The sequence below is a fragment of the Pocillopora damicornis genome, chromosome 4, assembly GCF_964200805.1.
Source record: "Pocillopora damicornis chromosome 4, jaPocDami1.2, whole genome shotgun sequence".
NCBI lineage: Eukaryota > Metazoa > Cnidaria > Anthozoa > Scleractinia > Pocilloporidae > Pocillopora > Pocillopora damicornis.
In genome coordinates this window covers 21,286,813-21,312,966 of record NC_142673.1, presented here as the reverse complement: position 1 = coordinate 21,312,966, position 26,154 = coordinate 21,286,813, and the positions used below count along the sequence as shown (strand labels likewise).

General features: G+C 38.9%; 2 protein-coding genes across 2 annotated transcripts in view; both read left to right on the top strand.

Annotated features, from left to right (window-relative positions):
* Window positions 1-2,747, top strand: part of LOC113671674 (E3 ubiquitin-protein ligase rnf213-alpha) — a 53,446-nt gene extending 50,699 nt beyond the window's left edge. Inside the window, exons 78-81 of the mRNA XM_089202483.1 lie at window positions 528-728; window positions 1,037-1,126; window positions 1,436-1,605; window positions 2,224-2,747. Coding sequence (XP_089058609.1) covers window positions 528-728; window positions 1,037-1,126; window positions 1,436-1,605; window positions 2,224-2,398 — 636 coding nt within the window. The 3' untranslated portion in view covers window positions 2,399-2,747. The remainder of the gene's footprint in view (window positions 1-527; window positions 729-1,036; window positions 1,127-1,435; window positions 1,606-2,223) is intronic.
* A 1,597-nt stretch (window positions 2,748-4,344) lies between these two features.
* LOC113671685 (E3 ubiquitin-protein ligase rnf213-alpha) overlaps window positions 4,345-26,154 on the top strand; it is a 55,119-nt gene continuing 33,309 nt past the window's right edge. The window contains exons 1-28 of the mRNA XM_089202482.1: window positions 4,345-4,663; window positions 6,972-7,738; window positions 7,943-8,107; window positions 8,863-9,033; window positions 9,340-9,509; window positions 11,739-11,953; window positions 13,186-13,478; window positions 13,770-14,029; window positions 15,095-15,316; window positions 15,847-16,033; window positions 16,217-16,284; window positions 16,695-16,998; window positions 17,190-17,285; window positions 17,752-17,868; window positions 18,338-18,557; window positions 18,733-19,029; window positions 19,274-19,878; window positions 20,381-20,540; window positions 21,616-21,845; window positions 22,100-22,432; window positions 22,522-23,357; window positions 23,627-23,793; window positions 23,926-24,000; window positions 24,175-24,281; window positions 24,496-24,646; window positions 24,738-24,954; window positions 25,239-25,509; window positions 25,835-26,008. Of these exons, the coding sequence (XP_089058608.1) occupies window positions 4,468-4,663; window positions 6,972-7,738; window positions 7,943-8,107; window positions 8,863-9,033; window positions 9,340-9,509; window positions 11,739-11,953; window positions 13,186-13,478; window positions 13,770-14,029; window positions 15,095-15,316; window positions 15,847-16,033; window positions 16,217-16,284; window positions 16,695-16,998; window positions 17,190-17,285; window positions 17,752-17,868; window positions 18,338-18,557; window positions 18,733-19,029; window positions 19,274-19,878; window positions 20,381-20,540; window positions 21,616-21,845; window positions 22,100-22,432; window positions 22,522-23,357; window positions 23,627-23,793; window positions 23,926-24,000; window positions 24,175-24,281; window positions 24,496-24,646; window positions 24,738-24,954; window positions 25,239-25,509; window positions 25,835-26,008 (7,074 nt within the window). The 5' untranslated portion in view covers window positions 4,345-4,467. The remainder of the gene's footprint in view (window positions 4,664-6,971; window positions 7,739-7,942; window positions 8,108-8,862; window positions 9,034-9,339; window positions 9,510-11,738; window positions 11,954-13,185; window positions 13,479-13,769; window positions 14,030-15,094; window positions 15,317-15,846; window positions 16,034-16,216; window positions 16,285-16,694; window positions 16,999-17,189; window positions 17,286-17,751; window positions 17,869-18,337; window positions 18,558-18,732; window positions 19,030-19,273; window positions 19,879-20,380; window positions 20,541-21,615; window positions 21,846-22,099; window positions 22,433-22,521; window positions 23,358-23,626; window positions 23,794-23,925; window positions 24,001-24,174; window positions 24,282-24,495; window positions 24,647-24,737; window positions 24,955-25,238; window positions 25,510-25,834; window positions 26,009-26,154) is intronic.

Here is a 26,154-nt window from a genome sequence, read left to right as displayed (position 1 = left end):
CCCAAGAGATCCATTAAGATCACTGATCACTTTACATGCACCTCCGCCAATGTCATTTACTGTATAACTTGCACTGACGAAGGGCTAACGCTCGAAACGTCAGCCTTTAAACTCTTTACGGTGGCCAATTTACCTTTCCAACTCAGTTGTTAACTAAATTACCTGTTATACTCTCCCACCGACGCAGTGCCACAGTTTCTTTAGAACCTTACTCCTTTACTAACTTTTTGTAGTTTCATTGGGAACGAAATCTTGCTTCATTTTTTGCTGTTTTGTCATCTGGTCTGTCTTTGATTGTATTTTTGGGAAACAGGTTTATAGCCACTTTGATCCGTCTTGACCACGGAAAGAGTAGTACATTCCACTTTCTAACATGATAGACTTTTCCCTCCAGCTATTTAAGTTAACGGAAGCATGTTTTCGGCTCTGAATTGTTTTTGTTATGTCGACAGTAATATATTTATAACATTATTACGATGTTGGTGTAGTCAAGATCTAAGACATTTACACCAAGTGTTTTTTTGAAGGAATCAATTTCCCGCGTAGTCGAAAGTCAGATTATTAATGATCTGCGGTCTTCCTTGTCTGATGTCTGTGATGTTATATCGTCACTGGATATTGCCATTGGTTTTCTTGCCTCATCGGGTGGCCAGCCGGAGAGGCCTTTAAAATGGTACTTACATGAGGTACTTAAGCTACCCAAAGATCGAGGTCTCAAGAGTGCAACGGTGAGTAAATTTCTCCTTTTTATTTGAAAGACTCACTTGAGCGGTCATCTTTCTTGACTGGTGCAACGCTCACAACACCAATATCTGAATCAAAATGTTCTTGTTTGTTACTACAAAAACTCATTTCTGGACGCCAGAGGTTGTACAGCATTCGAACGATGTGTAAGAGATGTATAATAATATTTTCTAATAGTTAACTGAAGGAGAAGCCCTGTTTTCGACTGTTTGCTCCTACGCCAGCAATTGTTTTATTTAAGAGTGTTTTGATTCTTCCATGGGTTCTTATGGATTATGCCATCTTGTTGCAGGCAGAGCAGCATTGCAGTTTGTCCCATACCCTGGCATTGTGGCGGCTTATGGCTCTCGAGAGAGCAAAAATCAAGTCCAGGAACAAACAGGTTAGGTTTGAAGTAATTTTTTTCATTTTGATGGTTTTAATTTTCGATCTGTGTAATTTCCGTCACTTTTTCTGGAACTTTAGCCTTATAGCATTCGTTCGTTTACAAATAAAAAGGACAACTGCAACTTCGTTCAAAGTTTGATTAGTGTTTCTGTGTGCTCTACACGAGATGTATACCTTAACTTTACCGCAAGGTCATCAAAGTGTAGTTTTGATATTAAAGGTTTGGTATTAAAGGTTTGGTTAGTTGTGTTTAAGCTCGTCAGACCCACTTTAAAACAAACCCTTTTCGGGAATTTTTTTTCAGGAGCCTTTTGAGCAATTATCCGACGTTTTCAAGGAAGAACTTGGCTCAAGAGAAAAGGCCAACCTGAATCGCGAGTTGCGAAAAATCGATATGGACATATTTCTGCCGCAGCTACTGCAGATTATTCTTCTAAATGTGAAAAAAGATGGCGAAACGATTTCGACGATGATGTAAGGCGGGCTATTCGAAATGTTCCATTCTATAATGCGTCAATTAAATAAGGGCCAAAGTCGTTATCTTATACACTTATTACGGTTGCTTTCGTAACTTCAAGAAATAACGCATTTTCCACCGTGCCACTGTCGAGCTATGAAGTGCAAACCATGAAAGTCACGAGATTTCCTTGCCCTGTTATGCCTAATATATAGACGTTTGGCTTTCAAAAAACCTGTTTCTCAAAAAAGATATTTGTAACTTTTCTAGGTGATATTATTTCTTGGGAGGGATGATATCGTCAGTGTCTTTTCTTGTATTTGAACCAAAGGTTCTAATGATGAACACTTTACTGCGCCTTGTTGTTCAATTTTCCCTAAATTTCCTCTCTAATTCAAAACTCCTTTGCATTATGTAAACGAGCTTGTGGTTCAAGTCCACGCTCAATTCTTTTTAACACTGGTATTTAAAATGTGAATTGAAAATAATGATATCCTGATATTGCTGATTGTTAGGGGAGAAGAGTCAGTTTCCGGTACATTCTTTGCGGCTTTTTAAATCCTAACTTTAACTAAACAGCCTTGTGAAGTACTATACTTTAACAGGACTAAGATCTAAATACAAATTTATTACAGCTTTGAAGATTACCTTGAATGTTGTTTAGCCGACAAAGGCTTGGAACCAATCCCAGGAACAGAGAACATTCCGGACTGCGTCAAAATGGCTCACCTAAAGGACGTTTGGAACTCCGCTGTCCAGCTAAATGACGACTTCCACAAAGATCGTCAAGCATTTCCATCTTCTCCTTAATTTGAAAATGTTGGCATGTAGTAAATACTGCCATTTTTGTAGCTACTTTAAGGTATTTCGTTGTTGTAGTTAATGAATAGGGCCAGCCAGTTTGTTCTGCCACGTATATTTACCTTTGATTTATTTAGAATTTTAGAAGAAATTCCTCTCGATGTCTCCCTCTGCAAAAATAGTAGAAAAAGCAAGAGCTTTTATGTATAAGAAAAGTAAAGCGGAATGGTATTATTTATTAATTTTTTTAATAATTTTTTCTTATACGCTCTAAAGGCATGCAAGTTTGAACCGCACTTTCAATTAATGTTAAGTTAGTGTAGAAAGTATCTCTTCCATTAAACTTTTGCATAAATTTTTTCTTTGCCGGTGTTGGTGTCTTCAAATGTAATGTAATAAGCACCCCGCCCAAAGTTATGCTTGGGCAAAATTTTTATGTGCATACGAAAGGCCCTGATAAAAAGATCCTTTCTCGCAATACTTCCTGTTGTGATTATAGTTGATTCAATTAACCGCTTTTCTCTCTGGGCCATCGTTCCTGCCAATTTAGTCGTAAAAAAGACGAAAACTGAGTGGCCGGTTCTTGAGCCAACACTTTCCAGGCTAGGAGAGGAAAAAATTTTTTACGATTTTTTAGCTATGAAGGGTAAACCCACCAGTCGTCAAAAACCACAACGTAATGTATTTTGTTGTTATCCTGAATGGGTACTAGGAGTACCTTGGTCACCTCGAAATGTGAAAAGTATGTCGGTATTTGACAGAATTATGAGCCATTTTCCTCCGGAGGGAAAGCTGTAATACATATGGGAGAGGTTGAAAAGAAAGTAAGTTTTAAATATGATTTTGATCTGCATAGGAACATGTTAGTTCTTGGTTTTTTTATTGTCTCAATCGTGCAATCATGATGACCGTGTAACTACGAAACTGAATTAATTAACACTATTACAATGTGGTATGCCTATCATCAGATGACTGTAGTTTTGCTAAGATATATATGTTATTCACCAGACGGGAGGTCCGTATTGGGAAAAACTGTGCCTGAGGACAAGAAAGCGGGAAAAATTTTTCCCAATACGCACCGACCTTGGCTGGTGAATAACATTTTTATTTTTTCTAAAACCTAATAAATGGTTGCGAAAAGAACCTATTGAGCCATGAGCGGGCCGGATGGGGAGAATACTACCCGCTCTCGGAACCAATCAGATTGCAGGATTTGTAGAATACCGCTCGCTCACGAACTGAGAAAAAAATAAATCTTGTTACGAGATAACGGGATGAACCTGATAATATGAAGGTTGTTTTCATTCAGGGACAACGGAGGAAAGGGAGTTGCAGTGTTTCAGTGAAAAAATATGATAAAGGCAAAAAAGGAAGAAAACAATATCGTTTTGTTAAAGGTAATTTAAAATAAAATTTTGCCAATGTCTAACGTTAACGTTGTCTTTCATTTTATCTTGCGCGTACCTCCCGCGCTTCCTTGTTGTCAAAAAGAAGAAAAGGTACGAACGAGTTAGATGCGATGGAAGACTCGCGATCTATCTTTAAAATATGCAGGGGTCTCGAGGCGAACGCGTAGGCTTGAGATGTTGCGCTTAGAGGAGTGATTTCGCTTCAACTCCCCCTATATGACGGAAATACAATCTACAAATTTACACTCACGACTATAACGCCCAAACAGTTCTGGCACAGGTGATATCAGACACAGATTCCTCAAGTGCAGTGACCGATACGGTTAATAAAAGTGCATCTAGGTGAATATTCCCTTTCTGTCACTCTTAAATCTGAAAACTCGTAAACATATTCAAGAAGAGAGAGTCCTTTTGATCTTCCTTTCCAACTTTTTGTATAATACTGCCGGGTTTCCAAATTAGGATGAGCGAGATATTCCATTCTACACCATAGTGTATATTGTATTGACAAATGCCGACCTACAGGCACCTAGCAACTGACCTGCCACTTCCGGTTTAATTTCTGAGAAATCTATCTGCGCCGCTCCTTCCAAGAAGCATTCGTTCGAGAGTTTGACGCAATCTTGAAGTGTTAGTGACACGAGTAACATGTCGCTGTAGCTTCTAGCAATGCAGTGCCCCGAATGTGGATGCACGGACTTGAAAGATACTTTTAAATATTGCCCAGAATGTCGTTCTCCTCTGCATCACGGTGAAAGAATTCTACGTGGCCAGAGAAAAGTTCCAAATGCGACAGTGGAGCAGCCGCGAAGCGATGCTTCGGCAAGAGGACACGACTTCGGAAAAGCGAAAGAACACGTTGAAGGTAAATTGTGCTTTCATGGATGGAAATTAAGACACTCTTCTAAACGTTGCTCAAAATTGAACTCGATCCGTGAATAGATTTAGATTTTGTCTGGCGCGCGATGTATAATCATTGGCGAACTGTTCGGTGCGAAACCATCTGATGATTTATAGATTAGTAGGCTTTAATATCAACTCGAAAAGGCTTCCAAAACCTTTCTCATGTTATCGATAACCAAAGATAGGTTCTTTATTTCAATGAGACATTTTGGGTCCTTCGAAAGTGAAAGTGGTTCAAAGTAAGTATATTTTTCTCATCGTACATGCATAATTTATGCAGATAATAAACCATTCCCGGAAGAATGTTTTGACTTTCCTTTGTTTGTTTGTGAATCATTTCAGCAAATAACACACTGGGGTTTGTGAATTTGCTTGAAAAATCACAGGCAACCCGAGCATGCTGTCTGTGAGTTAAAGCTCAAAATACCCTTTCATCGTTCAGACACATGTGATCGTCAATATCCAGGCCTTAAGTCCTATAAAGAGGCAACTAAGTCGGTAACACTGATGATGTCAAAGCAAATCAGGCCAAAGTAGAAGAATAAAGGAATTCTGTCTCGGTTCCATACGATATAATTTTGAAAATACCACTCATTGAATAAGTACATATTTGATCTTATGTCTCACTGGTGGGAGTTTTTCCGAGGAAGTTGTTGACCTATTTGTGGTGACAGTTGTTGCAAGAGTTCATTTTATCTCTCCACCCTTTTCTTTGTCAAAGTAAACAGTGCTTAGAGGCAAGAATTTGTGTACAAAATCACGTGAAAACTGGCCAGAAGACACAAGGCTTTAATGTAAATAGTATATTTTGCCAGATTATGACATATTTCTGATTCAAGAGAATGCTTCAAACACAAACTATTAATGGCCAAACTCAGGGAGTCTCTGTGAAACATGGGGTTCAAGTTGGTGATATTCATAGATCTACAGTCATTCATTTTTCACTTCGTGGGTTTATTACCAACCAAAAAAATGAGCAGCTCCCAGTTGGATTGTTATTTCAGTTGGCAGAGCATAGCACTGGTATATTAGAAGTCATAAATTTGTTAAGTTCAGGCCTGGATTTTTTCAGCCTCTATTTTCACCACTGCTTAAGTACTCTTCATCACTGCAAAGATCACTCTCATCTTTATTAATTTAGTTGATTGTTTAATGATGTATCAACTGAGATGTTTTCAGAAGTTTCTTCATGTTTTCAGAAGTTTCTTCATGGAGGCTCTACAGATAATTCATTGACACTTTTTCACAGAAAATACTTCATTTATGATCAGCCAGCTGTTAGGTCATGATTTTAATAACTGAGGAGTTTAGGTTTACCCAAATGCTTATTAGGGTAATTCCATTTCCCAATAGTCTTGAAAAACTGAGACTCCTGATTTACAAAACAATATATTTTAAGGGTACTTTTTTAGAATAGGGTTGGATACTGAAATGCATGATTCAAAGCCTAAAAGGTAGACAGAAGCAGCTACTTGAAAATATTTTTTTAAAATCAATGAACAAACAGGCTAATGCACAAAATGTCCTAGACTGTTTTTAACAATTTATTGTAAACTATTTTCATCTAATAGAAATTCCATAAAAATTCACTTGAAATTATTTTTGGTCTGAAATAAGGTCCCAATTTGAAGATTTTATGGACAAGCACTTACAGACAAGCACTCAACCAAAATATGGTTGAGTACCTATCCCAATGGTAAAAAAAAAATGCCTGGAAAATTGTGGACTATTAATGTCAAAAAATACCATCACCGACAAAACTTATATTCCATATAGCAGTTGAATTTGGTTGTTTTTTTTCACTCTGACAGGTACTTGAAAGAAACCATTATTAATTTATTCCACACAGTCATGACTTGAGCATGTGTACCTCACAATTTCTTGAAATTTTTTTTTTCTTGCTACTTATGTAAACACTCTGCACTTTCATTCCCTAGCAATTGACTGGTAGCATGTTGTGAATGAAAAATGTTTGGTTAACCTTTTTCAAAACAGTTTGATTAACACCCCCCCCCCCCCCCACCCAGATGTTTCTGGACAGCTTAAATTTGTGAAGTCCCTTATCTCTAGTGAGTTCTCTGAAAACTAAATCCCATTTAGGTTTGTTTGTGAATCGTTGTTTTTGGGAAAAATCTTGTAGAGTTAGTTATTTTGGCAGTTTAATACATGAAGGACTAAAGCCATTTTCCTCAAGAAACCATCTTCTGGTCAGAAATGTTTTTAAATCTTATTTTCCAAATGAGGAATTTTTTGGTTTTCCTTACACTAAGGTGATGGGCAAAATCAGCAGTGCCTGCTTTCATACAGAGATGAGCATGGGACCTTGTTAAGACAACAAACACAGCCTACGATTCACTCAGGTCAGCCAGACATCGAGGGTGGTTCCACCTTAGTTGATCGGTCAACAGAGAGCGAGAGTAAGTCACTGGAAAGCCATCGTCATTCGGCGAACTTCCCACCAACCTCCCCGTCGCCGACAACCTTGCCTACTGTGAGAGACAGAGGTCTGCCCCATCGAGCCGGCGCTTCCACCTCTTACAGTAAAGAATCGTCGGGTTTAGAGGATAAACCAGGTAATACAAAGTCAGCAGCAACACAGCGTGGAAAGCAGCCGGATTTTGTCGATAATGTTGGTTTAAATAAAGGATCTACTGAGAGACATGACAGTCAAAATTTCAAGAAAGATGACATCTCTGGTGGTGAAAGCGTGAGAAGCCCAGCAGAACTTGGTCAAGGTGACGTTGATACTGATCAGACCGGAAGTTATGATGGAGTTAATGACACAAAGAAAGAAGTCAGACAGTCAAAGAAATCATCAAATCATGGCCAGATGACCTCAGCCAACCAGAAACAAACGGGTAACGAGAAGGAAGCAGATAAGAAAGCTGACGGAGCGTGGACTGGCAAGAACCGTCGCCTTACACCGTCTAAGCAATCTACTTCTAGCGAGAACGTCACTGAAAATTCTCAGAAACCTAAGGTGCAACCCCCGTTCAATTCAAAATCTCAAAAAGGTGCCGGAACCAAGTCCGCTGAGGTAGGAAATGTTAAATTGTTTGCTAAGCTTGCTACTACGATATGAAACAACCTTTTTCCTGCGGTTTTAGAAACTTTTCCATTACACCATTGAAGAATCTTGATTACTATTTTCCTAATATGTCCATACCTTACTGTCTGAAAGAAATTATCTTTGTACTTTTTGACTAAGAGTTTTTATGCTATGTTTTCTAATTTTTCATAGGTACAAGGTAAAAAAGGTGAAAAGACTTCAAGTCAAAGTTCACAGTCGTCCAAGAGTAGAACTGAACAATTTAAAGGCGATAAAGTCGAAACTGACACTCATGTTAGATCACCTTCTGGAGGAAGAGAACCCGTCTCAAAAGATCCACTTGAAGGCACAGGGAACGTAAGTAATGGCAAAAAAAGTGCTTAAGTGGAGTTTGGAGGAGATGATTTTGTATAGGACGGATCCCTTTTATCTCACGTTTCAAGAGCATTGGGCAGAAATAAAGTACATTCAGGATGAGTTACCGCAAAATAAGTGTCTTTCAACGAAGAAAGTTTGGGCTGACTGAGCAAAATTATCCAGCCCTCCTCCTCTCTAAGAATGCAAAGTTCTGTCTAACTTAAGAGCTCATTGCAAATTACAAGTTTGTTTTGTTCTTCACAATGTTTAATTTTGAGCAAAGGCTGTGAATGAAAGAATATATTTCTCGTCATAAATTGAAATGTAACGTACCAATTGAGAGGCCCGTAAGCTGGAATATTGGGTAGTTACTGTTGATATTCCTTCTATTGTTGTTTGCTCAAAAGGGGCTGCCAGAGTCGGAAATGAAAGGAATAAGAAGTCTTCTCGGCTTAGTTCTTAAGTTATTACAGTTTCCAAAGCTAGTGGATTATCACGACTCAGCTCGAAATGTTTTGGCAGTGATCGTGAGACGGTTTTAGTGATTGTTAACTATCTTTTGTCGAGATGCTTACGATGTATAACTATGTACATAAGTGTAAATTCGCATGAAATCATTTTACGCAGACAGGTAATGAGAATGAAGATGTTATCAACCTGGAAATATTTAGAAATTTATTACTTTAATTAGGAGAATTGAATTTCAAAGCTTTGGAGAGATTGGTTTAGCTTAATATTTTTTTGAACAAGCACAGGTACAGGGGAGAAAAGCCTCAAAGATTTCCAACAATGGAACCCAAATTTTGAGTAGGGGAAAAGTTGGGAGCCCCACTCAGGTCAAGAGTGGTGCCGAAAGAAAAGAACTTGGTTCGAGAGATCCTTTCAATGATACAGGAAACACTGGTGATGGTAAAGAAGGTGCTAAGGTAAGGTGTGGAGGGGACAAATAAGTAAAAAAAGCTAAATAAAAAGAAATTCCAGCTAGTGTTTTTATGGATGGATGAAGCAATCCTTTGCACAAAACAAACGCAAGTTGAATTCTCATGCGAAAAAAGGCGTCGAATACCGTAAGAATGCACAATGCGAATAAATAAGAATAGAATTAAGATGATCTCCTACATGGAAAGTGTTCAACCAGCTTAAGGGCATTTTTTTCATTACAAAAGACGATTTTTTATCTTGACGTCAAGTTCTCACTAAAGCTGTATCTTTCGATCACACTTCATTTGAAGGGCGCCGCCAACACCTTGAAACTGGTTGAACCAGAGAATGGAGTCACCGTAATCTTCCATGTCGTATTAGCGTCTAACTTAAACGTGGAAGAAGAAAATGTGCATATTCGAGCAGAAGGAGAAGATTTGGGATCCTTTGAGATAAACTGTGTTGATATGAAATTAGTAAGGTTAGTTTGGTTTTGTAAATACAGGTGGGTAAACTCCACGAATTTTGCAAGCTTGAGATTAGCCAAGTACACCTACATGAAATTTACGTGTTTTTCCCGTGCTATAGAGAATTAACAAAGATGTGAAAAAAACCTGTAAGTTGTCAAATTAACTCTTACCTCAGCGTCCTCTTTTATAAAGAAACAAGGGTTCAGTGGCTATCGCGGGGACTCCGCGTCAACAGATCTCGGTTCGAGCCTTGATCTGGTTGTTGCGGTGTATTCTTTTTTTTTTTTTACTTCGTCATTTGTTACCGGTTTCATCAGACGAGTGTGCTATTATGACCAATTTTTATGGCTACTGCCTCTTATGCAGGTGAAGCCGTAATGTTGTCCTGTTGAGTGAGTGAGTATAACAATAGAATACAAACAACCTCTTCGCCCACAGCGAAGTCTGTCGAGTTTTACCCGATATTCCTCGCTCTTTGCTTTTGTTTATTTAAGCACATCTTCGGGCGTTCAACACATGGGAACGATTTCTTTGAATCGCTTAGGATATTACTCGGAATTAGCACGTGATAACACTTTTTCCCGGTGCTACTTATTTTTTCTACCGCAGTACTAAAAAAAAACGATAAACGTCTTACAGTCATTTCAGGACAAAGCTTTACCTTGCAGAAATGCTTTAAAAGGTGTGATCGGCGGATCGTGAAAAATTAGAGGAAAAATATTTTCTTAGAGGAGAGAGTTTGTTACCGTTTGAATTAGCGAATTATGCCCAGTAGATCCGAAGGTATATTTTTTTTCAGTTCTTGCTGTGACACTACAAAAGATTATAAACGTCTCAAAATAATTTGACAGTAGCGCCTCTGGCATGTACTTGAAAATGAGACTTTTCCCTGCAGAAACATCTAAATATAGGTCTCATCTGCACATCGTAAAAACTTTGAAGAAAAATTTTATTTCTTCGAAGAGAGAGCATTTTACCATTTTTCATTATTAGTGTTAATATGATTATTTGTTACCATTTAATCATTGGTTGAGTGTCAATTATTTACTGTATTCTTGAATCATCTTTGTCTTGGGGTACAGGGTACCCATAACTATGTAGGATGCGGCAGGTTTCTGTTTTGTATGTGGGACATGTCTTCTGCAACACTTAACAATTGGTTCATAAGTCAGCGTACGTTCATTGAGACATGAAGCACGTAGGAAGTTTGGAGAGCACGAAAAATACGTAAGAGTTGCTCGAGGCGTAGCCGAGAGCAACTCTAGCTTCTTGAGTGCTCTCCAAACTTCCCAAGAACTTCATATCTCGATGAACGCACAGCTGACGTATGAACCAATTGTTTTCTAACATTTTCAACCCGATGGTTTAAACGTTGTGAAAGGGTTAATTTTCCATCTGTTACGCTTCAGTGGGTTGATAATTTTGTTTCAGGAAAACATTTCGCTACGCTGTAAACGATCTTGTCTTAGATTGGTCAAAAAACTGACTGGTGAATTCATGCATGTTAATGAACTTTATTTTGTGATTGAATACAAAATTCTCTTATCTAAAATCTTATCTTCTTTTCGTTCTTTTTGGGGAGTTAAAAACTCCATTCCCAAAGAAAAAGTAGGCAGTTCTTCCTCATCAGCTGGCTCACAACTTTCCATGTTTAGCTTTAATTGCCGCCGAAGTCCTAACCAGTTTTTTAATAGTAAAATCCCAAAGTAAAAATTCGCGGAGAAAATGATTTTTCTCGAGGGATTTGTTTGCTGACGTCATGAGCGTGCACAACAGGAATATGAAGCACGTTCACGCAATTGAATTTGATCAGACAAATTTACTAGCTACGTTATAATACCTTCTAGCTCTAGTTCTTTTCAATGCTTTGAAAATTGTGCTAAATCAGGAGCCACATGCAAAAAAAACTGCCAATTTTTTTCATGCTTATTAAAGACCTCCTGAAAAGGAATATAGCTGTATCGAGAAAGAAGCTTGCTTTGTGTTTACAGTTCGATGTGTGGAAATTCTGATTTTTGCTGATCATAATAGGAATCCCGGAGTTTTCGAACGACATGTCTGTAACTGCGATAAATAATCAACACTTATGGAAGTCGGGATACGATGTTGCCTCATCTGCTGTTTGAGGCGCAGCAAACGAGTTAAGAATGCATTTATGAACAGAACTCGAACATAGAATTCATACCCCCATTGTGGCCACGCAATAGGCTGTGTCAACACCAGTCTACTTAATCTCTTAGGGGTGACAAAGGCAAAGACAGAAAGGAGCCTAAGCTCTTCCAAGGACAGTTCACTCTCACCATCGACCAAGCTCGGAAGGGAACCAAGTACAAGTATGTGATAATCAAGAAAAAGGCTGTTCTATGGGAAGAACTGATAGAGTTTAAATCACGTTATGTTGGAGCTATAGTCGATCGATTTCTCTCTATACCAGAAAAATACCTGGAACGTGGCGGTAAGTTGTCGCTTTTATTTTACTCTATATGTTCTAACAGGATTCTTACAAAATGTCTCGGACATTTAGCTAGACGAACAAGGGGATTTGTAACCGATATTCCGTGAATAGCGTTTTAAAAACAGGGTCTTAGTGGGATTATCCGTAAAATGGCCCGAATTATAGCCGTGTCGAAAGTGCCATATTGTTCACCGTTTTTACCGTCAGTCGTTAATAAAACCATCTCGTATTACTTATCAAACCCATCAAATCTCTCAATGCAATGCCTTTAAACAAACAATGTTAAGTGGAAATACATACTTACTAATTGACAAGCTTTGGCAAGTTTACTAATTTTCTAAGGAGTTAAATTACCTCGTTTTTGCTTTCCTAAAAGTTTAATTGTAGTGCTAAATTTATTAAATTTCTCTTCTAAAAAAACCGACTTTTTTGTGTAATAAACTATGATAAACTTAAATTAACACTTCATTGACTGATCATAACTAGGATTGGTTACCCCAGAGCATTCCACAGATTCTTTAACCAAAAGCTGGTACTTAATTTCCCCAAAGTTTCTGTGATGCTTTATTAAGTTTTGGTCTTCATGTCAATGGAGCAACAATTTATGATCCCAGGCAATGCCCATTAATCCCACAAAAGAAGACTGTCTGGCTTAAATATATCCCTTCATGTAGAAAATACATCTTTTCTGAGCAGTTATCTTAAATCAGTGAATTCCATACCTAAAATATAACTATTACGCTTAAACCTTACAATTTTTAAATTAAATATTAGTCTGCTATTTCCAAGTAAAATCCATTTCCCCTCAAGCAATTTCTCAGCAATTAAAATGTACATTCAAAATTAGCCCCTGCTATTTCCAACTGTCTTCAACTTATCAATATTGCATTAAATGAAAGAAAATAATGCAAACTGGCCATTACCTGAATGAGTAAGCTTTGAGGGCCCTTCTATCAAAACCGTTAACATACAACTTGAATGTAGGCATGGTTTGATTGTGCTCTAGATTAGTTACAATTTTCTTTACACTTCTAACTTCTGCATATGTTGCGCAAAGGGAGATTCTACAGAAATGAATTTACGCGGACTAGCTTCCCGTCAAACACAAAAAATTCTAAGGATTAGCGAATCCGGGGAAATATACATTGACAAAAACCTGTTGGTCGTTGACATTCTATTGCCTCTGACCTGTTATGGATGAATGTGGATTTTTTCCTTTTTTTACGGTTTAGCAACATGGCACCAGTTCGACGGAGTAAGTTACATTTACACTGAGAAGGGCTGGTGGGACTCATTTAAAGAAATGTTTCGGTCTGAACAAACAGCGCAAAATCGCACGACTGCACTTCTCGCCTACTTACCAAAGTGGAGAGGCTTTGTTGTTGGTAGGTGCGAGGAAAAAATGAAGGCAACAGAAGCAATTGTGAAGTTGGACAAAGTCATAGATTGCCTTACCAACGTTTGGATTCAGTTTTCAAGCGGAAAACCTGAGAGAAGGAAACCGCCAGATTTCAATATTGACAAGGTAAACTGTATAAAGAAATATAATTAGAGTTCATTATTCTCTCAGACGAACCGTTCACATCCAAAACTTCTCCACGCAAGCCTGAGATCTCCTAAATTAAAACCTTACAAACATCTTTAAGGGTCAGGTGGACGAATTTGTCTGACATTCCAAAACAAAATTTTCATTGAACCGGTGTAAAATGAATGGAAGGGGCGATATCGTTATTTGCATGGTGGCTTTTTGTATCATAAACAAGATCCTCAGATAGTGACGTTGTGCAAGCTGATGCATGTTTCCTTTTTTTTCTAGGTTTTAATGGACCACTTGGGGCCAAAAATGAAGGAAAATGAAACTACTACAGCCCAGAGTGACGTGCGAGTAGAAGCTCGAGCTTCAGCATTGGTGTCATCCTTAGCGATTGTTCTGATCTTCAAACAGTACAAAATAAGGCTTCGGAGGGAACTTGTGTTGTCACTTTTGGGATGTTTATCGCTGGCAGCAGATCCAGCAAGGCAAAAATGCGCGCTTTATGAAGCAGTTCTGGAAAATTTCAGTGGAGGACTGAGAAAGTAAGTGGTTGCATACTAAAACAACAGCAACGGCCATCACAGCAACAGTATGAACCGCAAAAACATCATAAATGCGGTGATAAGATAAAACGGTAAAAATGACCAACAACAACAACAACAACAGCTAATGAGAATAAGGATCTAAAACTTTATTTGAAAGTAACTTAGCTTATTATTTAGGACTGGTTGTTTCATCGATATGTAGGCGTAGCCGTTAGTATAAGACTCTGCTCATCGCTCTGACGAAGGGCTAACGCTCGGAACGTCAGCTTTTTTACCCTTTACGGTGGCAAATTTACGTTTTCAATTCAGTTGTTAACACTAAATTACCTGCTCTGCTCATCTGGGTCTTTAATGAGCGGAGTCGATAGACCTAGTTCTGTTCAGTGGAAGGGTGGATTTTAAAGGATGAAAATTTCATATGTCTGTAACCCTAACCCTGAGCAATAGTGAAGGTTTTATGACTTTTTTAATGGTTCTGTATAACAAAAGATGGGGCTCGTTTTCATTAAAAAAAAACAAAGAAGGATATTCCTTACTTGTGAACATTAAATTATCAACTAATAGGGGAAAGGGGCTTTAGCAAAAGTTTAGATTTTAGTGTCTTTTCTGACACTATTTAGTTTGCCAAACTAAATAGTGAGAGATCATGTGCACCTGAGGACTAACAAGAGAGCAACTACCTTGTTACTGATTTCAGTTAATATGAAGCACATCATTTCGGAACTTTGTGTGCTTTATTCCACGGTATATACTCATTGTAAAAACGTTGACACCTATAAGCATTAAAAGTGGACGATAAGACCCAACTGCCTTTCGGGTACACATCTAAATGATAAGCACAATTAATTGCACAAGGTCAATGAAAGCCACCATCCACGCTTTCGTGGATTATCATATGGAAAGATTTTCCATGAATAATGGAGAAAGTAAAGCACTGATTATGTAACAGTGCAAACATTTCCCTTAAATCTTTCGTCTCAATCGTTCATGGATCGTACTTTTAAAGGATAAAAAAATTTTGCAATCGCTTGTATGGTCTTTGACTATTTCGTTCTGTTGTAGACGCGCTGCTATAGGGATTGAGGAACTGTGTAACCAAATTATGGCGGAACATTGGAAATCAGAAGCCGACACGTGGCTACTTGCTGTACCGCTGTTACATTTCTTGAGGGGAGATTCTAAGCCATTTGAAGAACCTGGTATTGAAGGATCGTATCACAAACTTGATTGGGTTGGAGCTCAGGGACTGAAAATAAAAGAATTTCAAAGATCAGCTGAAAACTTGTAAGTAAAGACAATTGAAAGTTGAATCAGAAACTGTCGCGAGAGTTTTAACTGCTCTTTGAACTCTTTATTCGTACGTCATAGCTTCTCGGTTCATTCGTCGCCATTGTCACATAAGCATTTGCCTCGTATTTTGGGAGAAAATATTCTTTCATTTGCTTTTTTTCTTTTTAAAACTTGAATCACCAAGCTGCAGACCCCCATGCCATAGAAGATTAGTAGAGCGAAAGTATATTTCATTCAGCTTAAGAGTGTGCCAGGGAAAGCTTGTTGATTTGTGGTAGGTTTTTCATGGAAATTCCACGATACTTCTTTACGCTGAGACGTTGGACCCATCAGCGAATATTGGTTGTTGTCCCTTACACAAGGGAGGGCTAAAAGTCCTGCCTGCTACCATTCTAAACATATTTTAGATGTATTTTTTTAGTACTAAACTGCTTATTAGTATTCAAAGGGAGACCATGTTGCAAAACTATCCTAGAAAAAATATCATGTTCGACCTTAATAGTTTCAGCATGTTTTTATCGTAGAAATTTGCCAGAACTGTTGTCCAGACTTGGTTCAGCCTTTGAGGTCGATCTTCTACTAAAAAGGACATTTCTCCACGCTATTCCTGTTGGGGAACTAAACAAGGTTGTTGCTTCAAAATTGTTCCAAATTTTCGACATTTTGGTGGCCCTATTAACGTGTTCCCGTGAATACGTGCCATCAACCAAGGTAAGAAATTGTTACCAAAAGCTCAATAGAATATTATTTCATAATTCGGGAATATTCTTTTAATACTGTATTTGCTCATCATTTCTAGCAATGTACTTTGAGGGGCACTTTATCGTTCGGAAGGTGATAAAATCGGTTGTTTAATGTTTAGATGTTAACGTTAAGTTCTTTTTTTTTTTGCAGTGGGCAGATGTTTTTCAGTGTATAAGACTGATGATTATTCAGTATAACTGGGAAAAAGAATCAACTTGGTATATTTAAACTACAATAAGACCTCAGTTTCCTTGTAGCCCATCGACCATGCTATACTGCTAAACAAATTTGTCGAACCTTGAACCATGTTTATATTTTAAAAAATACTGAAGTTTTGGGGTGCTGGCCGTAGCATGGTTGTTGGTCGGGTTGGGGAATGGAGGAATGATTGGGACAAAAAATATTTGTTTTCAAGTGTATCATGTGCTTTGAAAACTGGTGAACTAGTCGAGCAAAAAAGTGAAGATCCTTTTGGGATGAGAATTCTGAAGTGGAGAAGGACAAGTCTGAAGCAAATAAAATAAGATTTTTAAACGTAGGTTTCCGTATGTTTACTTGTGGTTTTTTAATTTTCTCTACGATATCTCATGCTACGTAAGAGAAGCTAAAGAATCTATTTACTCCACAGCACTGACCTTAAAAAGGTTGAGTTTACAGTTTCATTGTGTCTACAACTGGTTGAAGTCTTCCTAAAAAAGTTGAACATTTGGGATCACGTGGATCTGATTTGCCATACAATCACGCTGCTTTTTACATGTATTAGAAAGCAGCGACGGGCATTGGAAGAGAAGCCTGACCAAGAAAAGGGCCAGTTAAACGAGAGAAAAACTATCGACAGGCTACTAAGGAGTCTGAGAGACAACTTGTCACGCAATCTCTCTTATACTATGTCTCATCATCACAAGAGTGAACATCTAGCCAGAGAACTTACGGTATGAAGCAAATAAGATTAATATAATAACGTGTTCTTACATGTAACTTAAATAAGTTTATTACTAACAATTTGTTTCAGATTGGGTGGTTATCTTCTTGAAAAGACCTTTTAATGGATCATTCAGGCATGTTTTGATTCACTGATTCGCTAGGTATTCTCTTCAAACTGTTTTTCTTACTTTTGTTTCAGTTATGGAGCGAGTTGCTTTGGGTTGCGGATGAAAATCAAGGATTTACTGCTTACAGGAAGTTTTTGATAAATGAGCTGCTGAGTCGAGCAAGAAAGGTAAGATGGAAACGATTTGAGTAACGATTTGTAAAAAGTAACTGCATATTTATCCGCTTAAGGAGGAGAGAACAACCATTAGCCTCACTGCTAACGCTAAGTGCAATTCGATAGACTGCTGGTGAGGTTTTTGTCAGTGGTTTGCTCCTGATGTTGGATATGTAGAGGTCAGTCTAATTCCTCTGACTCCCACGCCCGCGACATTTGACGACTGAGCTTAAAGTTTAGCTCAGTTGTCGCCTCCCATACAGTAAGCTTCCAACGTTCATAAATGCTAATCCTGGCGGCATTCGCTTTGCCTGTCACTCTCGAACTACGCTAGGCCCACCTCAAGTTCTGTGTGGCACTCTGCCGCGAAATCAGAAATGACTCGGGTTAAAATTTCCCGGCGGAACCCAATCCCAGTCTTTTTACATTATTCACCTCCTTTCCTCTTGTTATGGGTTTCCTTTATTTTTTTTTTCAGTTGGAAGGGGCGTATTTGGTTGAAATTTTTTGTGAAGTAGAAATGGATGCATATGAAAGAGCTGTTGGAGAATCTTTTTCTAACCTTGCCTTTGAAGCAGTGGAAAAGATTATTAGCGTAAGTTGCAAATGACTAGACTAGATAGTGTCTTCTGTGGTGTACTGAAAGCGCGGTTTATCAAGGTCAAAAAGTAGACCGTAACTGATTGCTCTAAGAGCACATAATTTAGGGATGGCCTAACTTTTTCACATGTGCTTTTTGAACACCCGGTTTCAGTACTTACTTCTATCGAGATTGTTGATTATTTGTTAGCGGCTATTACTCGAAGAATTCAAACAGGAAAAACCTAAAGTTGATATGCAAAGAGAAACACACTACTAAGAAGTTTGAAACTTTCTATAGATTAGGACAATAAGGAATTGTAGGTGTGGTGGACGGTCTAAATTTCAACTGTTAGTCACTCTTAAAGAATATTGCGATACCTGATTATAGACCCGATAATAATTTACTGAACATTCTATTTTAAAATATTTAGGGTAGATATTTGACATTGATGAATATTCTTTTCTTTTCGTTTTTTATGTAGTCAGCAAGAAGAGGAGACGACATACGTATTTTTAACCACCTGTCAAATTCAAAAGCAGAAAAATCCGGCCAGCTTTTGTCCATGTTTCTGACAAAGTCGTGGCCAAAAGGTGGAGAGCAATCAGACACACGTGAATTGGACCCTCTAAGGGTGGAATTTCTTCTCACCTGGAAGCCAATGACTGGATACCTCAAGTTCACCAGTAATCCTCAAGTTTTGGGTAAAGTGTTTTCCATAAAACTTTATTGATAAGGGCGAAACGCTTATTATTACGGAGACGTGAAACATAAGATGTAGACTAATGAAAAATATTTCTCAACTATGTCAAATTTTAGGAATTTAATACTTTGTGGTCTTATTGATTGGAAGAAATTTTAATTATTTCTGTCTTGCAGGAGATGAGTCTGGAAGGGGTGGTATACTTTCGGATGATTGTAAGGAGACCTTATTTTTGGCCAAATCCTTATTAGATGCTCTTTTGAGAGTCATATCAGATGGCTCAGTAACATTTCAAGTGTTGCTCCTTCTTCAAAGGCACAAGGAAACGTTTTTGGAGCTCTTGAAGACGAGTGCTGCAGAGATCAAAGATGCTGAAATTAGCCTGGATCACCGATTAGAAGAAATCCAGGAATTTTTGGAAGTGAAAAAAAATTTGGGCACATTTATTGGAATGTGTGATGTGATCCAGCCAGGTGAGAGATTTTGAGACATCCATTTTTTCCCCGTTTGTTTTGTTCACCACCTGTTTGTCTTCAACCTTAGCGTCAAGGAGGTCCTCCTTAGATCTGTTTTGGCATTTTTATTAAGAGGGTAGCGGACTTGAAAAAAAGAAAAACGAGGAAAGGCTTCCAGTGGATGGTTCACGCCCTGATCGTGGGTTAGTTTGTGACTTTAGAGTTGTCCGTCCTATTATTGAAAGTAATGTTTTTTCCGCAGTCGATTCAACCAACCTCAGGAATAAAGTGCCTCAGGATGTTTCATCTTTCCAGATTCGAGGCTTGTGCAAACGGGAAGACGACAACCAAATCGAAGTCACTTTCTTTAAACTTCCTCCGGCCTTAAAGGAGGTACTTTCCACACTTGGAAGAGTTCAAGAAAGCTTAACGTTCCCAACCCTTTGGAAAAAATATGGGAATAAGGCGCAAAGAGCCAGGGAAAATGATGATACACGCAAAAGACAGCTCAGTATTTGTGATGTTGTTGAAAATGTTTGGAAACCAGCTATTACAAGCTGGACCCAAAATGTTGCTAGTGTCAAGGATGGCACAATTTCTCTTGGAAATGTTGACAGGCTATTTGACAGCTACAAAAACCGCGAAAAGGAACTCGAGGGAGAGTTATTCTGCATGTTTAAAGTGAACGCCGGCCAAACTGTCAGCAACGCCAGAGAACTAAAGAAAACTGTTGAAGAGCGACTTGCTCAAATTCGACGTTACCAACATCTTCATCAGTACTCCAGTGCAGCTGACACCGTCTGGGAGTTTAAGGAGGCAATGGGTTTTACCGGGGACTTCAAAGTTATCGAAGATCTACGTAATCAGGTCTCGTAGTCCTTATTGAGTTTTGACGATACTGAGTAAATTTGGAAAGTAAACACAAGTATTTGTTTTAAAATGGGATGTGGTTATTCATCGTGGTGAATACATTTGTAGTGAATTATGTGCGTTTGTCTCACGGTGTGGGCACTCCCGATGTGGACCAGGAAGTCTTTTTCAGGCGCTAGAATTGCCAGTCTTTAAGCAGCTGAAGAAGACCAGAGTATGGAGTCGAAATGTCGCAAACCACATCGGAAGTGACTACATCGTGATGAAAAGGACTGTGCTTGACCAGAAACGAGTTCTTTCTGTCCATTTTAACCAAAATTAAGGACACTTCGTTTAACTGTTGTCAAGGCTTTAAGTTTGATTCAAGGGAATCATTTCGGAGAACCTGTAATACGGACAAATGCTTTGGAAAGAAAAACTATTGGCTGCAAACGATAAGTACACCTCACTTAAATATGTGGTAAAAACTTGTTTAATTTTCCAATATTTTGGTTTGTAGCTATCAGAAGAGTTCAAGCAGAAGCCCTTAACCAGCGTCGGGGAAAGCTTTTCAAAGGCCGGTCAAGCTCTTCAATGTTTGGATGTTGATAAGGCTCGGTGCTTCAAAGCAGTGGTAGACAGTAGACGGCTGGTGGAGTGGCTACGTTCTACCATCAAATGTAAGTTGGGGCAGGTGGTCGAACGGATGTACAGTAATGAACGAAAACACTAACCTTATCGCTATTAACCTCCCTGATCTCCAGGTTGTTCCCCTGATTTTGTTAGCTTGCCTCACCACAAAAGTGATTAACACTTTTTCACCCGCGCTGCATGATTGGCTTGCTCTAAGGTGATTAGAGGAATTATATTCACTTCCGACCACCCAAAAAGAAAGCTGCAGTTTCTGCAAGAGGAAATGTTATAAGTAATCGAGGGGACCATGTCAAGAACACAAATATGGTAAACAACTGATCTAAGCGTATTTAGCAGTAAATAAATAGGGTAAGTTTCTAAAGAAACTGTGGTGATGCGTTGGTGGGATTGAATAACAAGTTAATTTGGTTTCATCATCTGAGTTGATGATATAAATTAGCCCCCGTAAAGAGTTTCAAAGCTGACATTTCGAGCGTTACCCTTCGTCAGAGCAAATGACGAAAGCCTAACACTCGAAACGTTAGCTTTGAAACTCTTAACGGCGGTAAATTTACGTTATCTTCTCAGTTGATTAAAACCAAATTATCTTATTCAGCTGTAACTTTGTTTATCGTTCCAATTTCAAATTTTAAGGTGAAATTTACATAAAACATGCCTTATTACGAAAACCGAAATATTTAAATAAAACATGCCTTTTTACGAAAACTGAATAGCACACAGTACATTTACAATTAGCAAAATGAAAGAGGCAATTGTTTTGCTACATGATTTCAACGAAAAGACGAAGTTCTCAAAAATTGAAGAAACGGGAGGGAAACAACTAAAGCAGTGCCTGTAAGGGTTCTATTTATCTGCTATAAGGTTTGACGGAACTCTTCTATAATACGAAGTTTCTTTCCGCTATCCGGGCAGCACTTCCTCGCGCGCATGCATTGCGCGGTGCGCGAAATTTTAATCTTTCCGCGCGTCGGACAAAGGTAAAGTAATTTTTTTGGTTTGCAATTCATTCAGCTGCTATGGTGGATATTACAATAATTACTCGCATCGGTGTTTCTCTATAGAAATAAAAATGAACGCCTTTAAGTGTCTTTTGTTTAACAGCCACCCAAGAGCTAAAGGTTCTTGTTGACCTGGCCTTGATCTCTGCTGGTGAAAGCGATATGGAAACTGATCGTATATCCAGTCTGCATACCAGCTGCCTAGGTTTTGCTCCTCTGATATTTGACGTCAAAGAGAGTGAAGAACAAAAAGTGAGCTTTGATCAACTGATGAACGCCTGTGATCCTGTATGGAAAGCAGTCGAGACGGATCAGATGTTACCCAAAAAACTGGTAAAAAATATCGGGATTTCTTGAATGATTTGAATGCTTTGTATCAAAGCGTCTTGTGTGCCTTTACGTCTTTTAACTTTTTCTGATCATGTTTCACCAAATCTGGAATACCTTTATCTACTTTACAGTCATGAAATCGAGTGTTTTTGTAATTTTTATCCGTATTGTCCATGGCTTTGAACTCATTGTCATGACAACAGCAAACAAAAGGTACCAAATACTTGATTGATCCACGACTTCTATGTTTCTCGTAGTACGACACTAGCAGACATCTGGAGTGGCTAAAAACTGTTAAAGAGTCTCATGGCTCGGTTGCTATGACGTCATTAGTGCAGGCTAAGACGATCAACTCCAGTGGTGTATATCTTGTGGGCCATTTGAATAACGAAAAGGGTCTGTCACCAGAACAAGGAAAACGATTTTCATTCAAAGATGTTATCCGACTGACGGTTCCCCTTAAAGATCGAAGTGAAAAGGAACAGAGAAAAACTTATTCTATTGACGAACTAAAGGATTTGCAGAGTAAACTAATGTTGATCGCAGGAAAGGCTGAAAAAGGGAAGGATGATGTGGAGCAGTTCGTTAGGGTAATGAAAATACAATAATTATGTGGACAGTTATCCGTTGAAGTTGTTGTCTAATACTGACAAACTAAAATATTTCTATCGAATTATAGAATCTTGAAGGTGTCATGCGTTTAGCAACTGCATACATCGACCTCTTTGAATCTGGTTACATTCATCGTATGAATTGGAGCCAAGAATATCACTGTAGCAAAGATCAAGTTGCGGGCGAGTCTATCGCGGAGGAATTGAATGAGGAAAGCTCCCTCATGGAAACGTGTTACAAGAATTGGAAGAAGAAGGTCAGTGATGCAAGGAAGGAGTATAGAGAATTGAACTTCTTCACCACGCAGCAATTGATGACACTGAGAAAAGAAATCGCCACAGTTTGCCACAGTAACAACCTCGCTATGAGCAACATTCAAGTACTCACTTTGCTGGAAAGTGTTCGTCCCAGTTTGACCAGCGAACAGTTAAAATCAGCAATAGAGCGTGCTTTTAAGGCCACAAAATTACTCGAGAACGCCAGAGGAGCAGCGGAGCTACCTTCGTTCACTCACGTTCCTTCAGACGACGAAATGGTGACTCGTAGGACAATGTTTGACAACAACAACTACGTGGGCACGAGTTCCTCAACAGCAACCAGCACGTGTCAAGTACAAACTGCATCTGTCAAGAAACCGAAGCCAAAGGAAACATCGAAGATTCAAAGTTTCTTGAATGCAGCTGCAGATGATGGTTATTCGGAGCAGATTGCGTTAGCTGCTTTGGCGAGGTTAGGTGTTGATGCAGAAGAAGACGACTTACTGTTGTGGTGTCTAGAAGAAGCCGATGAGGCTGACATCGAGGCTCTTTACGAAGATGCGAAGCAAAATCCTATGATTGCCCGAGAAATCTTTCCAGAGGTGGTGGAGTCTATTGATCAGGATGTGCCAGCAGATAATTTCTGGTATGTTAGTAATACCCACCAAAATTTACTTAGGCGCAACAAGCAACGTCATTGTAGATTAATTATAAAATATTTAATCACAATCACTTGAATATGTTAACGTTGAAGAGAAAGAGCTAATGTCACTGCTTTGCGTAGGATGCTTCCTTTCGATATAAAAAAGGAATAGTTAAACTTGCGTGGTGACTGTTTCAACTTGATGGTTTTCGAGATAAGATATGAAAGAAACCATCAAAAACTGAGATTGTTTATTTTTTCTTTTGCTTCAGCGAAAACGAAACCGACTCAGACCAGGTATTGGAGATGTCGTTCATGCCTGCTGAAACCTTTTTTGCAGAGCACGCGGTTAGCAAAGACGAAGATAACGAAACAGAGATCAGTCAATATCTTACACTCGCTCAGCTTGGAAACATTCTGAGAGAACTGTCAGTTCTAGGTAAAACACTGACTTGTGTTCATGGAAGACTGCCAAAAACTGCTGCTGAGGTTTATGAAAAATCTATAGCTACGATATCAAAATTATCTCTATTTGCTAAACCATGAATATGATATTGATTTCACATTTCAGGAATTGGAGCGACAGCTCGCACCTTTCCAGCATTCTTAAAAAGGGGACGACCCAACCTCATGCTTGTTCCTAAAGGTAAGTCTAACAGGAACCCAGGGAGCACCTAATCAGATCGGTACAATGTTTTGAAGTTCCAATAACTAAAATCATTTTGGTCTTGTTGCCATGTATTCCCCATCCTGCGTACTTTACATGACAGTATGTTTTCTATTCTATGATTTGCTCTTTGTCCTACCCATTTTGTTGTAGATGACATTCTTGCTACAGTCCTCGCCCTTTATATGCATGACAAAAAGCAGCCTTTGCCAAGCCACGAAGAGGTGCTCCTTTGCACTCCTGGCACCACCACAGAAGAGGTACAGTATACATTTTGGAAGAATTTTCCTAATTTATTGTCATATTTTCATACCGTTAATAGTAAAATGATTCGAGGAGCGTAGTTTCTCAAAACACCACATCTCGATTCTCATATCCAGCAGATTGTGGAAGGTAGGGAAATTTTCCGCTTATGAGTTGAGTAGCTAAACCATTAAAATTTGTGTCCTTTTATCTGTTTTTCCTTTAACGTAGATCGAGTTGCTATGGAGACGTGCAATAGGGGACATGGAGGGCCGCTTTTATTGTCTCGCACACGCAGATGTGTTGGATTTTTCAGTCAGTAAGCAAGCAATGGAAATGCTTAGTGTAATGACACGGGGACTTGCTGGCAAGGCTGGAGAACGTGAGTTTGACTTTTAAGTGAAATGATATGTTTTTCATCGGAAGGTCAAGTTTATGGGTGTGAATGGTCGGTGGTTTCTGTTACTTCTTAGATTATGGCCTGGTGGTAATCTGCAGTAGCGAGAATGAAGATCGTGCCAACGTAGTAGCAGCTCTTGATCAGTATCGTGTTGCTGCTCCACCTTGTCCTTCGCCAGATGACCTGAAAAGTTACCTCAAGCATCAGTTCCAAGCACCTCCTTCACAATACGGTTACATCAGTGGTAGTAAGATTACTTGGACAACAGCTGGATCCTTAGACCCAGAAAAGTAAGTTTTCGCTGATGTTCCTAGAGATTAAGATAGGGGGGGGGGGGCCTCAATTCCGGAGATATCCCTGGAGATAGAAAATGTCTGAGAAAAAGTCATCCCTTCAATACAGGTGAAAGAGGCAAAGTTTGTAGAGATATTTTGTTCAAACTGACTGAAGTCTCTGCTCCTAGAATGGATGATTTTAAAAAGAGAAACTCTGTTGTGTGGTCCAAGCGGTATGGTTCGAAATAGCGGGCCTCTTTTGATGAGGATTGGTGCAACTAACATGCTGATTTTTTTAGACTCTCCGTTCGAGTTATCTCATCACACCGAGGAGGTTTGGGAAAGACTCTGTTTGTTCGTCGCTTAACAGAACAGTTGCCTAACCTCGTAAACAACGACATGGTTATAACAAATTTGCGGAGAAAGGACTCAAAAACATTCTTGCACGTTACCGTACCTCTACATGGGAATTCCACCGACTCGTCGATGCTTGTTGATGCACTTCTTCCGCATGCAGTGAAGGCAAATGTACCACTGTCCCGTATATTCCATCTGGACGTGTCACCTTCGGTAGGATACTAAACACATGCGAGTTGAAACTTGAATTAATATTTCCAGTAGCCAACACTTGTAAAATGTCCAACCAGTGCGTGTCTTCAGTCGCGTTAAGGGGCTAGATTAATATTATTTATATACAAGTACTGTCAGTAAGATCTTGAACGAACCTTATTCCAAGTAAATTTCATATCTTTTAATGCAGCTAGGGAAGCACTAATAAAAAATTCAGAAGTGAAGTTTCTTTCTTTCATAATCTTCTGCCGAATTGCAGTCATAGGGACAAAGACTGAATTAATTTCTCTCAATATTTCATGATATGTTTGGTTTCTCCTTTTAGATGAGACGTGGTCTGGACGCCCTTATTTTCAACCTTCTTGTCCTTGGCTACCTTTGTGACAAGATGGGGAGAGTGTGGAGAAGACGAAGCACAGACTTGTACCTCATTGAGATTACAACCGCTGCTCCCCTACCCATGGGTTTCACCAGAGAGGAAGAAGCTCAAAGTCAAGGGGTAAGTGAAAAAGTTGGAAAGAGGGTGAATGTCATCTATAGATTTTAATCAACAGAATAATGCCGTAGCATAATCGGGGAGAGGTTCCTCGTCCATTGTTTCGTCTTTGAATTAAAATTTCAGATGCTGAGTTTTGTGGAAGGAGG